The sequence below is a fragment of the Aspergillus nomiae genome, assembly GCF_001204775.2.
Source record: "Aspergillus nomiae NRRL 13137 chromosome Unknown contig00601, whole genome shotgun sequence".
Taxonomy (NCBI): Eukaryota; Fungi; Ascomycota; class Eurotiomycetes; order Eurotiales; family Aspergillaceae; genus Aspergillus; species Aspergillus nomiae.
Window position 1 is genome coordinate 1 of NW_015378656.1, and position 14,610 is coordinate 14,610.

The window sequence follows — 14,610 nt, forward strand, 5'->3', positions numbered from 1 at the left end:
TTTGTTTTTTTTTCCTCCCCTAATCAGTGGTGATATTTGTCTGTCGGCCCACTTGGCGTTTATGGCGAGAGTCACCTCAGCTGAAGGTTTCTACCTGCAGGGAGTGTACTAGTGGCTACTGACAAGGATTAAATCTCTCAAAATTTACCATCATTTCATAATCCATTCTTCCTCACGAAAGTCTCAGTATAATTCATTTCGTCGTACTCTTGGGCCTCAGAACAATGACGGTGGATTACGAAACCCCAGATCCAACGCCAGATCACCTCAATCAGAACACACAAAATGGTATCCTGGCTCCTCAACAACCTGCTGTTCCTCCATTCTCTCTACTACCAAAGAGTGCTGGGTCAAAAGATCATATCCTAATAGCTAGTCGATTATGCGGAACTACCGAAGATGATGTTGAGGATGTTTATCCTTGCACAGTCGTGCAAGAAGCTCTAGTAGCGCTCTCTGTCAAGAACCCACGCACATACGTCGCTCGGTATGTGTATCGCCTGAAAGATGGCATCACTTTCGATAAGTTCCATGCTGCATGGGATTCTACTGTAAGAGCGCATACGATTCTCCGTACGAGAGTCGTGCAGCTTGGCTCTCAGGGTGCGATACAAGTAGTTCTGCGTCAGGGAATTGATTGTCAAAGAAGTAGCGATCTCCAGCAGTATCTCGTCGATGACTGCGCAAAAGAGACACCGCTAGGAGCACCGTTGGCACGGGCTGGCTTCATCCAGGGCGAGAAATCTACAAGCCCAGCCTATTTTGTCATCACTTTGCACCACGCCTTGTATGACGACTGGTCGCTGGCTCTGATTCTTAAGCATATTGAAGCTGCATATGCGGAGCAACGAGTACCAGATCAGTTCTTCTCCAGGTTTAGCTCCTACTGCATGGATGCTTCCAACGAGACAGCCGCCCAGTTCTGGCGCAATGAGTTCTCGCGTATGAATCCAACTTCATTCCCATCTCTGCCAGCCGAGTCGTATACGCCGGCAGCGACTAGGTCTCTCATCCAGACGACCGGGTTTGACGAATTCATGAGCTTTGACGGTCTATCGACGACTGTCACCATGGCCTGGGCAATTCTCATCTCCCGTCATACGGCGTCCGAAGAGGTGGTATTCGGGCTGACGGACACTGGCCGACGCGCTACAATGCCCGGTGTGGAATTGATGAGCGGCCCGACGATCGCCACGTTCCCCTTCCAGGCCCTCGTGGTCGATAGCCAACCAGTTGCCGACTGCTGGAACCAACTCCATGCCCGTCGAGCGGAAATGGTTCCGCATGAGCAATTCGGTCTCAGTCAGATGCGCATGCTATCCCCAGAAGCCGCTGCGGCCTGTAAGTTTCAGAGTCTGATTGTCTTGCAACCGAGACGACGGGATGATTACTCGCTCTTCGCCGAAGTCACGCACGACCAGAATCTAGAGAATCATGCCACGTTCGGAACATACCCGATCACTCTCGTTGTAGAGCCGGCAGGGTATTCAGTCAGCGTGCAGGCTGTATATGATCACAATATCGTGCCCGATGCTCAGATGAAACGGCTGCTTCAGCAGCATTCCCATATCATGAAATGGGTCAATCGCAGAGATAATACGCGCATCGGTGATATTGAGGGCTTATGTCCGGAGGATCAAGCCCAGTTGCAGATGTGGAATAGTCAAAGAGCGCCTGAAAATATCCAACGATGTGTTCACGACTTAATTTCGGGGTTGTCGCGATCTCAGCAAGATGCTACTGCTGTCTGTTCCTGGGATGGCGAGCTGTCCTACGGCGAGCTCGAAGTCCTGTCAAATGGCTTCGCTGCGCAACTGTTGGAAGAGGGTGGTATAAAGCCGGACATGATTATTCCACTGTATTTTGAGAAGTGTAAATGGACCCCGGTGGCTATTCTAGGTGTCATCAAAGCTGGCGCTGCATTTGCCTTGTTGGATCCTGGCACGCCGCTGGCGCGATTACAGACGATCTGCGAGAGCACTAGAGCATCATTTGTCGTCTGCCCTCCAGAGTTGGTATCCCGAGCAAGGGAGCTGACAGGCAAGGTTAGTGTGCTTAACACTGATGACAATAGCCTTGCAACTCTGGCTCCCAGCTACACTGGGTCCGATGTCACATCATCTAATATCCTCTACGTTGTGTATACCTCTGGATCAACAGGCCAGCCCAAAGGAGTTGTCATCGAGCATGGGGCATTCTGCTCGAGTGCGCTGCTTACATTAAAACCGCCGAGATGAATAAGGAAACTAGAGCCCTGCAATTCGCATCATACTCATTCGATGTGAGCGTCACCGATCATCTAGCGACCCTGCTCGCTGGGGGCACAATTTGTATCCCCTCGGCCGAAGATCGGATGAATGACATTGCCAGTGTCATTAACAAATTCCAGATTAACTATGCAGACTTTACCCCATCCTTCCTTCGTTCTCTCCGTCCTGAAGATATGCCGACTTTGAAGACAATTGTTGTAGGAGGGGAGGCATTATCGCGAGCAGTGATAGACATCTGGGGAAACCATGTCCGGTTACTCAATATCTATGGACCGGCTGAATGTTGTGTTCTTACTACCATCCAGCCTCACATCGCCCTGGACTCAGACCCGTTGAATATCGGATTCGGCACTGGGGCTGTATGCTGGGTCGCCGATAGCAACGACCACAACCGTCTGGTACCTATTGGTGCCGTTGGCGAGCTGTTAGTCGGAGGACCAATCGTAGGACGGGGATATCTGAATGATCGCCAGAAGACAGAGGCTGTTTTCGTTGAGAACCCGGAATTCCTGCGCGGGTTTTCACCCTCGTCACCACAAAATCGCGTGTACAAAACAGGCGACTTGGTGCAATACGCACCAGATGGATCGCTTCGATTCCTAGGCCGAAAGGATATGCAAGTGAAGTTGCGTGGCCAGAGAATTGAACTCGGAGAAATTGAATACTGCTTGAATCAATGCTTTGACATCCCCGGTTTGGTGGTGGACGTGGTGAAATTCAACAGTAACACAGCCGTTCTTGTTGCCTTCATCCTTCGAGAGTCTGTCGGGACGACAGATCCAAATGAGCTTTTCCATATCCCTGACGACGTGTTCCGGTCCAGTGTTGCTCAGGCAGAGGCACATCTCCGTACTCAGTTGCCGGGGTATATGGTCCCAAGTTTGTTTGTGCAGCTAGCCCAAATGCCCACGACCGCGTCCGGGAAAATAGACCGAAAACGATTGAAAGAGTACACGGCTTCTCTATCTCTGGATGATCTGCAGAAATATACGGCCGCAAAGCATGACAAGAAGCCCCCATCAACCGAGCACGAGAAAGTCATCCATGGATTTGTGACTCGCTTACTTGGTCTGAAACCCGAGGCAGTCGGCGTGGAAGACACTATATTTAGTTTAGGAGGAGATTCAATCACCGCGATGAGACTTGCTGGATTGGCGATGGAGCAGGGTTGGGTGATGACCGTCGCGGATATCTTTGCGTCTCCAAAGCTTTGTGATATGGCATTGAAGATGCGAAGGTCCCAGCAGACGGACAAGCAATATCCGCCTCTTTCCCTTATTCAAAACCTGGAGCTGGGAAATAGTGATAGCATTAAGCAGGAGGCCATAGGCCAGTGCCATGTCTCCGGTGACGATATTGAGGACATCTATCCCTGCACCGCTTTGCAGGAAGGAATGATGTTTCTGTCCCTCGCTAATCCCGGTACTTATATATGCCACTTTCTCTATACAATTCCGCCTGAGATGACAGATGAGCAACTGCAACAGGCCTGGAGACAGACAACTAAAGCCAACACTATTCTGCGGACCCGTTTCTTCCAGGCTGGCTCTCGGTTATACCAGGCAGTCATTCGCGACGATCATGTGACATGGGACAAGCCGGACGACTTGGAGGAGTATATCGCCGAAGATATTCAGCGCCAGGTCGATATGGGCGAACAGCTCGTCCGTGTTGCGACTACCACGACTTCCGACCAAACTCGCGTGTGGGTTCTGACATTGCACCATTCTCTCTGCGATGGATGGACCGTCCGGCAGCTCTTGGAGCAGACAACAGCTGCATACAGAGGGCAGACCCTCCACGAGCGACGTTTTAGCTCGTTCATCGAGTATGTTCTCGACAGGGGCAACGACGAAACACAACAGTATTGGCAAACCGAATTCGCCAACCTCGACCCCCGTGCTGCCAGTTTCCCGCCCCTTCCCTCAACACATTACGCTCCCCAGGCAGAAGAATCGCTAACATACCCTATCCTGAATCTCACCGACAAGGGCACCGAACATACGTTAACGCCGTTGATCCGTCTCGCCATGGCGATGGTGCTGTCACGATATAGTGGATCCACTGATGTTGTCGTTGGACTCACGACATCAGGGCGTAGCGCTTCCCTACCTGGGATCAACACAGTCACTGGTCCAACCTTAGGCACATATCCCATGCGAATTCAACTGCGTTCATCTGAAACAGTCGAAAACGTCATGTCAGAGATTCAAGCAAACTCCATTCGCGTACTTCCGTTTGAGCATTTTGGTCTTCAAAACATCCGCAACGTAAGCCCGGATGCCGCTCGGGCCTGTCAGTTCCAGACATACTTGAATGTCTGGCCAACCGTTGAATCCGAGGCTCCAGAGCCTTTCACTCTATACCAGGATGGCTATTCCGGTCATGCTGCGTTTGGTGGCTTTGCCCTCGCCATGAGTTGCATGCTGGAGCCACGGAATGATGGGTTTACCGTGCTAGCCAACTACGACCCACAAACCATCACGCACGACGAGCTCACCACGTTCTTCTCTGAGTTCGAGCAGGTGGTTCGTCAGATCTGGTCGGATCCATCTCTTACCATTGGTCAAATCCTAGTAGGAAATTCACAAACGGGCATCAAAGAACCGCTGGTCGTGGGTTCAGGGCTGCCTGGTGATGGTGACGCCTCTGCAGAGGTTGAAAACTCTGGCGACATCAGCCAGGCTCCAGTGAATGAAACTGCGAATATTGTTTGTGAAGCGGTTGCCAACGTTCTAAATGTAAGCATCGACAGCCTCAAGATGCGCGATAATTTCTTCCGAATCGGCGGTGATTCCATCGCAGCTATGCAGGTCTCCGCGAAGTGTCGTTCGCGAGGTCTTCTTCTCACTGTGGCCGATATTTTCCAGAAGAAAACTATCGCAAAGATTGTAGAAAAAGCTATATTGGCCCAAGGCAAGGATGGTGTTTTGCACAACGAAGCAAAGATTGATACATCTGCCGCCTGGGACGCGTTAGTCAGTGGCAAACTCCCAGCTCTGGGCGTTGTGAATGCAGAGGAGATCGAAGAGATTGTCCCCTGTACGCCACTACAGCAGGTAATGTGGTTGACTGGTTCGAGGGAGAACGGTTACTACCAACCACACACGGTATGGGAGCTGATCGCAGAGGATACATCGAGGCTTGTGGACACAGACAGACTTCGAGAGGCGTGGATGTTGTTCGTCAGGCGCCATTCAACATACCGATCGCTTCTGGTGACTGTTCAACAGTGTGCGTATCAGGTCATGCTAAAGGAACCATTCAGCGACAATATCTCAACCGTCCGATGCACCGCCGCGGATCTTCAAACTGCAATTGCGAAACAGAAAGATACCCCCTTGTCTAATCCGCATGTGCCGTATCGACTGACCATCTTCGAGACCGATGCGGACAGGGCATTCTTGATGATGGAGCAGCATCACGCACTAGACGATGCTGTTTCTTCTTCCATCTTCGTGGACGAGTGGTCACAGATGTATGGAGGAAATACGCCGGATGGCACACCGGTTCCGTTTAGCAAATATATTGCCAGCCTCCATTCGTCCTCTACAGTATCCGACAAGACGTTCTGGACAGAGTACCTGAAGGATATATCCCCATGCCTTCTGTCCTCGCACGATAGCCCCATCCATCGCGGCAACCTTCACTCCACCAACATCCAGCTCGACCACATGCAAAATATCACTCAATTCTGCACCGCACACGACATCACCATAGCAATCTTCTTCAAATCTCTCTGGGCCGCACTCCTGCAGCGCCTAACCAATCTAACAGATATATCCTTCGGTTATCTCGTGTCCACACGAAGTGCACCAGGCGTCGAAGCCACCGGGTCTACTGGGTTCTACCTAAATATGCTCATCCAGCGACTGAACATCGACGAGACTACCAAGATGACAAAGGTCCTCGACATCATCCAGGAAGACCACGGCCGGGCTCTCACTCACCAATCCCAATGGCTAGAAGCACTAAACGCACCTAGACCAAGCCGAGTTTTCAGCACTCTCGTCAACCACCGCAGACATGCTATCGATACTAAGGAAACTAGGCCGCTGCGGTTCGAACCTGTGGAGTGGTCTGATGGGATGGACGTAAGTATTTACCATGTGATAGTGTGTGTTATGTTGAAGTTGACTTATTGCTATAGTTCGATATTGTGTTTGAGATTGACGAATCTGAGGACAATTTACAAGCCACCTTGACGTATTGGGATGGCAGAGTACAGGAGGAAATGGTTGCGAGGGCTAGTAAGACGTTTACTGGACTCCTTTCCGCGGTGATGGAGAATCCCGGGCAGGTACTTGGGGATCTATTGTAAAAGAAACAAAACGAGGAAGTCATGCAAAACCTTTATGTTTCTACCTATCTATTTTAGTAGTTATACACTCCCTGCAGTACCTAAATTATAGCTATTTACTACGTTATAATTTTCTTTGCATACGTTCCGAAAACCATCACCACTCCCCCAAAGCCCTAACAAGTGAATGCAACAATCCATAAAAGAATATTAAATCATATTTGCAGCTTATATCAAGTATCAATAGGTGATGTTGGCTTTCTTGCTAGCAGCAATTGGTAATGTTCTTAAGCTGTAGTCAACATGGGCTAAACTTGTACCTCGGGTCTGGTCAACCTATGTTTTTAAATCGCATTGACATATACAGAGACAGAGATAGACATATATATTTGCCATTTACAGGGCTGGGGTATCGGCAGCAACATGGCCCATCATCCTGCACAACAGGTTAACGCTCACTCACCAACTAGAAAGAAGGGAGTGGAGATGAAGAAAAACTTACTCTGCAGGGTACCGAGTGCCAGGAACCTCTGTTCGCTTGATCAACTCCCGGATAGTGCTCACCTCCTCGTCCGAGAGTTGAATCTGCGCCGACGCAGAATTCTCATCCATACGAGCAATGGCCCTTGTCCCTGGGATGGGAATAATATCGGGCCCCTGTGCGAGCAACCATGCAATCGCAATCTGGGTAGAAGTGCTATTGTGCGCCTTGGCCACATCGTTCAGTCCCTGCACCAGCTCCAAGATCTTGGGAAAGTTTTCCTCCGAGTACTTGGGGAGGAAACGGCGGAAATCATTCTCGGGAAAGTCGGCCATGGACTTGATCTGGCCGGTCAGGATACCACGACCGATAGGGCTGTAGGCTACAACGGCAACTCCTAACTCGCGGCAGGTATCCAGGATATCAGAGTTTGGCGATTCGATGTCGAGGGCGAAGGGGCTGTATTCTATCTGGAGAGCGGAGATTGGGTGAACAGCGTGGGCTCGACGCAGTGTTGCAGCTGAGACTTCGGAGAGACCGATGTATCGAATCTTCCCTTCACTAAATTTTGAATATGGGTTAGTGTCAGGTGGTTTTGGTTGCTGGGTTAGCGAACGGGGGCCACCTACTTCTTTAGTTCAACCAGTGCCTCAATGGTCTTCTCGATTGGTGTCACCCCATCAACTCGGTGACAATAGTACAGATCAATAGTGTCGACGTTCAGTTTCTTCAGGGACCTCTCGCAAGCCAATTTGGCATACTCGGGATCCGAGCGAATAGTCAACCCCTTCCCATCGAATGCCTGAACAGCGAACTTAGTGGCAAGGAAAATGTCATTGCGCTTGCCGGACCGCTTAATCCACTCGCCCACGATTTCCTCACTGCTGAGGTACATGTCTGCTGTGTCCCAGAAGCGCTGACCAGTGGCATATGCATGATCTAGGAAAGCAACTCCTTCCTCAATAGAACTAGCAGCACCGTAGATCCCGCCGATACTCATAAGACCTAGGCCAACAGCGTTGACCTGGGGGCCGTTGTGGCCGAGGGTTCGAAGTGGGGGAGACATTGGTAGGCGCTTGGCAAAGTGAGGTATTTACTAAGGTGATATTAGGGCTGAAGGTGTGAATCGAATATAGGCTTGAGAATACTTGCGGTGTGTGTGTGGTGTGTGTGGGAGATGAGGGGCGAAGATGTCTAGCCTTTAAATATTGGTCTTGTTAGACGGAACAACCGGATCAAGGACCGTATGGATCGTTATTTCCGAACCTTTCGATCATTTTATGACCCCCAGCTCTTCTATAGAGATGCCATTCGACGGACTTAAGCTTAAAGGCGGAGCCAATCACGACACTGCAGTAGTTGCTAGATCCACTCTGTGGTGGAGGAACCAATCATAATGCAAAGTTTCCGAGCCAGCCAATTCGAACTCCGCCCTTGTGATGGCCTGAGGTCTTCTTTCTACGTAAATCAACTCTGGCCAACTGGCGCTTACTCTCGTGGCGACTTGTTCGTCATCTCAGCACTACTGAGACGGCTCAGAAATATGTCCACATCAATGAGACATATAGCAGAATCTACGAACAGAAGAAAAGTCAAAACGGGTTGCAGGACATGCAAGTCAGTCCTCCTCACTACCATCAATCATCCTCAGAGCTAGGCCGTTGAACCAGCTAACAACGCCACCAGAGCCCGCCGTGTAAAATGTGACGAAGGTCGCCCAGCCTGTCGCCGCTGCATTTCTACGGGTCGCACTTGTGATGGCTACGGCATCTGGGGTGGCGGGGGGAGCCCATATGGCCCACCACAGGTCAACAAGGAACTATCCATCTACTGCACGCCGGTACCAGCTGGCTGTCTAACGCGGGAAGAGCAGACTTGCTTCGACTGGTTCATGAGTAGAACAACAACAAAATTTGCAGGCGTATTTGCCTCACTGTTCTGGGAGACTCTTGTCTTCCAAGCCAGCGCACAGGAACCCGCCGTTCGACACGCCGTGGTCGCCTTATCAGCAGCTCATCGCTCTAATGTCAGCAGCGAGTCTATGCCGGCGATGTACGGCATGGATGCGGAGCGATTCATATTGCTACAGTATAATAAGGCAATTCATCATTTACGCGCTGTAATGACGGGTGGATCATCCAAAAATGGCCTCCGCGTCACCCTTATTACTTGTATGCTTTTTGTCACACTAGAGTACCTGCATGGTCAACATAAAATGGGCAGTGCGCATCTAAGGTACGGCATCCAGCTTCTGGCCAATATTCCTGCGCCTGCACCGCGTACTTCTATGGCGCCAAGTATACTTAGCCCGGCGGAGGACTTTGTGCAAGATGCCTTGGCTGAGTCGTACGCTCGTTTGATGATTCAATCGGCGATGTTCGGTCACGTCCCGTCACATCTTTGCGTGATTGTGCGAGATCCGCAGCTTTACGCCCTTCCTTATAGATTTTCCTCTCTTGTCGAAGCAAGACAGGCCCTCGATGATTTACTTACTCGAATCTACTGTCTGGAACGACATATCTATTCAGTCCCTGCAGATGATGGTCCGGGAACGGACCCGGAAGCCTTCGAGACGCAGTGCAGAATTATGGCAGATTTGTTGCTCTGGGGAAAAGCATATAATGCTTCTTTATCTCTCAAGACTGACGCCTGTAAGGAGAAGATTGGTTTCCTTCTTCTCCGGGTATACTATGAAATGGCTATGATCATGGCTTCCGTTTGTCTTTCAAGGGAGGGGGAGATGGTATTTGATGCCTACATGAATGACTTTGTCGGTATCATGACCGCTTTCTTTGATATGCGGCGTTTCTGGTCGACAACTAGTCTCCCCATTAAGGAGCAGCACATGGCATTCCAAAATGGCCAGTCGGAGGGCAACGGCTATTCGTTCACGATTGAGTCAGGCTTCATCCCGCCAATTTATTATACCGGACTGAAATGTCGGGTTTTGAAGATTCGTCGGTTGGCAATCAGGTTGTTGAGGGCGGCACCACATCGAGAGGGCTTGTGGAATGGCCACTGGTGGCGGACGTTCTGGAAGAGGTTGTTCGGGTGGAACATGGCAGCTTCCATGCTGATGATGATCCGAATCAGGATTTAGATGAGCGACTCAATGATGCTGATTTTCAGCTGGAGAAAGACGGTTTGCCTTCGCCAGATGTGCCGGCTGAGTCGCGGATTTCGGATGTTGAAATTCTCCTATCGGACGTTGTTGATGGGGACACATTTATGAGTTATAGGCACAAGGGTGAAGATGGTCAATGGGCGAATTTTCATCACAAGGTCAACAGGACTAGGAGACAATCTTGGTTAATATTCTAGAAAACAAGAGCGAAATGTAAATATTATTCAAATCTGTACTACGGGACATTGTAAGTAAAACTATGTATTCTGGAAAACTTCAGTCGCGGTGTAATACTGATGTGAACTATTTTCATTGAAGTGATTCTATCAAAACTATCACGCGTTCCACTTAGCCACCACAAAGGGTGCCAATGGAGGGACTCAGTTTCTGTATCACCCAGGATGAAAAAGCCACAGCCAAAGAAATGAACAATACACAACAATAAGAGGTCGGAGTAGGGAAAGTCATCAAAACTGGTCCGCGTTCCACCCACTCATGAAAACACGTCGAATAGAGGGACCTAGATTCAGCATGACCCCAACTAAATGACCCCCAAAAGAACAGAAATCAATCAACCAAAGGAGAAAAATGAATCCCAACAAAACAAATGAAAATAAGGGAGCGTGCTAAACCACCTGAGCAGCCTGATATGCAATACAATCTTCACTCTGCTCCGGCGCCTCCGTCATGAAACCAGTCTGCGTCCATACATCTCAATAGCCAATCCAGCCATAGAGGACCTTAAGTACCTTGCACAAGAGGAAGAGAGCTTTCATAGGCCGTCTCTTTGAGAACACGTAATTGTGCGGTGCTTTGGTGGCTGCAATCATCCGGAAGTTCCATTGCTTCCCATGTTGTGAGTCCTGCCTTCAGAGCTAGATCGCCAAATCTGTAGAGGGATAAGACCAACGTGGCGAAAGAGCCCTGCAGAATATGTGGTTGGACGTCTGCATGCTCTTCCAACCAGCGCTTTGCGCAGTTATCGTACACTTCACAAAGTCGGCCGAGGTCAACAGTGCCCTCGTGGTTGTCATGGGTGATAAGGCGTTCTTCATTTAATACAACATTGATGGCAAGGCCGGACATGAGATCGGAGATGGCTTCTATGGTCTCACCGAGGGTTAAGGATAACAATTCCTCGATGTGGTCCTTGAGAGAAGGGGGAGCATCGGCTTGGAGATCGGTGATGGCATTTTGTTTCTTTTTTGCAGCTGGATGAATGGAGTGGGTCATTTGGCGGGATATATTCGCATCATCTTCGGTGCTGCTGTCTGTGTTATCATCCTCGTCGTCCTCCGCGTCGTCCTCCATGTCGTCGTTCATGTTAGGGTTGCGAATCTACAAGCTAGTATCCATAGTTTGGTCATAGGTTGGGGTAGCGGACTCTTTTATAATGCATCCAGAGCCAATTCTTAGTCATAGTGGCATCCATCGGGGACATGAAAGCTCACTCTTTCTCCGATGAGCTCGTGGAGTTTGCCTTAGTGGCGGTGGTCGAATATTGAGTGACTTGGTATGATCCACCACTAGCCTGATAATTTCTCATAATATTTTGGTAATTCTATGCAGGTCAAAGAACTTCTCGTACATATACACAGAGAATAAATAGAGTCCTTCAGTTACGCACTTGGTTGGGAAGCCTTTATCTAAATGCGAAGACATAAAGACATGAATGTAGTAGAATGTAACAAAGAAGTCAGAAGGACTCAATACAATTTATTACAATGAAATACAATGATAAGTAGCTTTGCCTATAATGGCGATATCTAAGTACAAATACTTTCTACATGTCTCTTCTGCAAGGCTGGAATATACCAATGTTTATATTTCATCTCACGAGCGCATTACCAATAGTTGCACAAAAGTGCAAAGTCCTCCACAAGTATTGAACTTTGCAGGAAAGGTCAGGCATTATCCGATGATTCACTACTTCCCCTTTCATCTAGCCTAAACCTAGTATTAAGCTTATACCGGAGCTTGACTTCCTTCTAAACAAGAGTTATAACCAACCCTAAACCAGGCAAAGGTTATCGCCATGAGCCACACTGTACGAAGAGACTGTGCATAGTGTTATTCAGTAGACTACAAACCTATAAGGCCCAGCCAACATCCCTTTTGAAAGACTTGAATAACTTGTTCCCGAGAAACAGGGTCCTGAATGCTGTCTAAGAATGCCTTTGTGGAATATTGGTATGCACGACCTCCTATCAGATAATGAGCTAGGGCTGTTTCCGTGATGCTCCTTGCATGCTTCCGACATTGGTTGTTGTAAATGGCACTTGGGATCGTGACACCCCACACACTGCCAAAGCCCCGCGCAAAGCCCCAGACACCTGCACATACTGCAACCAGGCTTCCATCTAACGGGGCTTACATAGCTGGGAGGGTGATACCAGTCAGTAGGCCTGCATCAACTGAGCAGAGAAGTTGGAAGCACACCCAGGCAGCTGTACTAGAGCTTGCAGTGAGTAGGCTGAAAAGACCCATACAGATAGAGAGGGGAATAAAGCCGAGGAAGTGAAGTGGCTTATATCGACCGAGTTTGGATAAGAGTATACCTCCTATAATCGCGAATGGGAGGACGCCAGCAAAAATGGGTAACGTGTTGATGCCTATAATTTGACTGGTTTAATAGACACTCTAAATATGCAAGAGGACCGAGCACCACGCTATGGTTTCTATCTCACCTGAGCGCATTGCCGATGTACCTCGAACGGCCTGGAAATAGATAGGTAGGAAGTAAAATGTCCAATGCACACAAATCAAATTCGTGAAACATGAAATCAATGCAGCAAAAGAAATTCGATTGGAGACTATCCTGCGCTGGAACGATGGCTCCTTGCTAATGGTCCATTCCAACGTGATGAACAGTCCGATTCCGACGAAGCCAAGGACGATGGGAACAACGATATGATACGTTCCCCAGTCGTACATAGTCCCTCCCCAGGCCAGTGCGATAAGAAAAGCTATAATGGCAGCGATGAATATAGCATTTCCTGCTATATAAGGCCCCACTAATCTTTGTTTCCAAGTTTGGTCGCACTGAAAATTCATACGGAGAAATAGAAATAGAGAAATGAAGGCACCTACTTTCATGATGAGTATGTGCTGTCTTGATAGGACATGCGCTCGGCACTTACTACCGCCAATAGGTAAATTAAGGTAGAAAACCCAGCGCCATGTCGAGTGATCCGTGATAAGACCACCGGGGAATGGGCCGACGGCAGCCCCGGTAGTTGCAGTCATTTGGATCAGAGCCATGTACTTCCCCCGCTCTCGTAGTGGTACTAGATCTGTTAAAACAGGAGTTAGTGAAAGTCTCGAAGCAGACGGGATCAGCAGGAGTACCAGTAACGACAGTATTGATCAACAGAACTACTGCCCCACCTCCAATACCCTGTCTACTAGGATGATGAGCTTGCGGACAATATATTTGAATATCCGATACATACACAGTACGTGCGGCAACCAGCATCCGCGTTGACGAGGCGCCACCACATAGGCCACTGCCGAGTACAAACAAGGCCAAAGCTGTAAGAAGAAGTGGGCGGCGGCCAAAGATGTCACTTGCTTGAGCAACTAGTGGCAATATTGCCAATGAGGCTAAGAAGTAAGCATTGGGAACCCAAATGTATGAACCGGATCCACCAAGCGCTTCCATTATCGTGGGCAACGTGCTCGTGATAATGGTCCCTTCGATAGTCGATAGAAGACGAGTAAGGGAGAGGGCAATGATAATTGCCCAGAAGCGCCATGGATGTTTTGCAGATGCTTGCTTATTCGTTTTAGAGCGTCTTGTCCCGGCGTATTCTCCTTGGGATGCGACGCTCCCTGACATTATCACCACTTTGTAGCTAATGACAACAAAATGTTTGAGTCATACAAGGAAAGGACCGAAAGGTGTTGTCAGATATACCCTAGTTAAAGCTACAAGGGGACTACGTCTTCTTTATATGCCAAGCCGCGAATGATATTCGGGCTATTCGGTGAAAGTGGCCGAAAGTGCCCGACTTAAGATGATTATGCATGTAAGCTTCAACATAGGGCTAATGTAATCGATGCCCTGGAAGTCCTATAATCGTAGGAATACGAAAAGCAAAGTCTGATAGCTGAATTGAAGAAGCTACATGATCACAAGTTGAAAAGGGGGTATATGCTCATTCGGTGAGTAACTGGGAACTTCGGTGACTTTCCAAAGCAGGAAGTCCCCTGACAGGCAGCCAGTCCGTAGGAATGAGCTGTTGGTATAAACTGTCAAGTTCATGGGATGTCAAATAGTGTATAAGTTCGCATTGATTGATCGACTGATTGGTTAGTTATTATACTATGCCCGAATACTCTATACATCTATCTATACATAGAATACACTCCCTGTCAGGTGTCGTAGCCACGGTTAGTCCGATGAGAATGAAATCCTGGACCAAAAGAAAACATA

At 48.9% G+C, this 14,610-nt stretch overlaps 5 protein-coding genes across 5 annotated transcripts; 2 read left to right on the top strand and 3 right to left on the bottom strand.

Moving 5' to 3' along the window:
* Window positions 1-224: 224 nt before the first annotated feature.
* ANOM_011362 (uncharacterized protein) lies at window positions 225-6,591 on the top strand (the record flags this gene model as incomplete). The annotated part of the gene is made up of 3 exons (XM_015556618.1): window positions 225-2,104; window positions 2,161-6,364; window positions 6,421-6,591. 3 exons carry the CDS (start codon window positions 225-227, stop codon window positions 6,589-6,591), a joined length of 6,255 nt encoding a protein of 2,084 aa, XP_015401382.1.
* A 375-nt stretch (window positions 6,592-6,966) lies between these two features.
* Window positions 6,967-8,117, bottom strand: ANOM_011363 (aldo/keto reductase; the record flags this gene model as incomplete). Its single annotated transcript, XM_015556619.1, has 3 exons — window positions 6,967-7,006; window positions 7,073-7,612; window positions 7,681-8,117. 3 exons carry the CDS (start codon window positions 8,115-8,117, stop codon window positions 6,967-6,969), a joined length of 1,017 nt encoding a protein of 338 aa, XP_015401383.1.
* Window positions 8,118-8,447: 330 nt separating this feature from the next.
* ANOM_011364 (Zn(II)2Cys6 transcription factor) lies at window positions 8,448-10,151 on the top strand (the record flags this gene model as incomplete). Its single annotated transcript, XM_015556620.1, has 2 exons — window positions 8,448-8,557; window positions 8,738-10,151. 2 exons carry the CDS (start codon window positions 8,448-8,450, stop codon window positions 10,149-10,151), a joined length of 1,524 nt encoding a protein of 507 aa, XP_015401384.1.
* Window positions 10,152-10,916: 765 nt separating this feature from the next.
* Window positions 10,917-11,498, bottom strand: ANOM_011365 (uncharacterized protein; the record flags this gene model as incomplete). Its single annotated transcript, XM_015556621.1, has 1 exon — window positions 10,917-11,498. One exon carries the CDS (start codon window positions 11,496-11,498, stop codon window positions 10,917-10,919), a length of 582 nt encoding a protein of 193 aa, XP_015401385.1.
* A 1,317-nt stretch (window positions 11,499-12,815) lies between these two features.
* ANOM_011366 (macrolide phosphotransferase k) lies at window positions 12,816-14,013 on the bottom strand (the record flags this gene model as incomplete). Its single annotated transcript, XM_015556622.1, has 4 exons — window positions 12,816-13,261; window positions 13,316-13,468; window positions 13,524-13,576; window positions 13,628-14,013. The coding sequence occupies 4 exons, from the start codon at window positions 14,011-14,013 to the stop codon at window positions 12,816-12,818; spliced, it is 1,038 nt and encodes a 345-aa protein (XP_015401386.1).
* Between the last annotated feature and the right edge of the window lie 597 nt (window positions 14,014-14,610).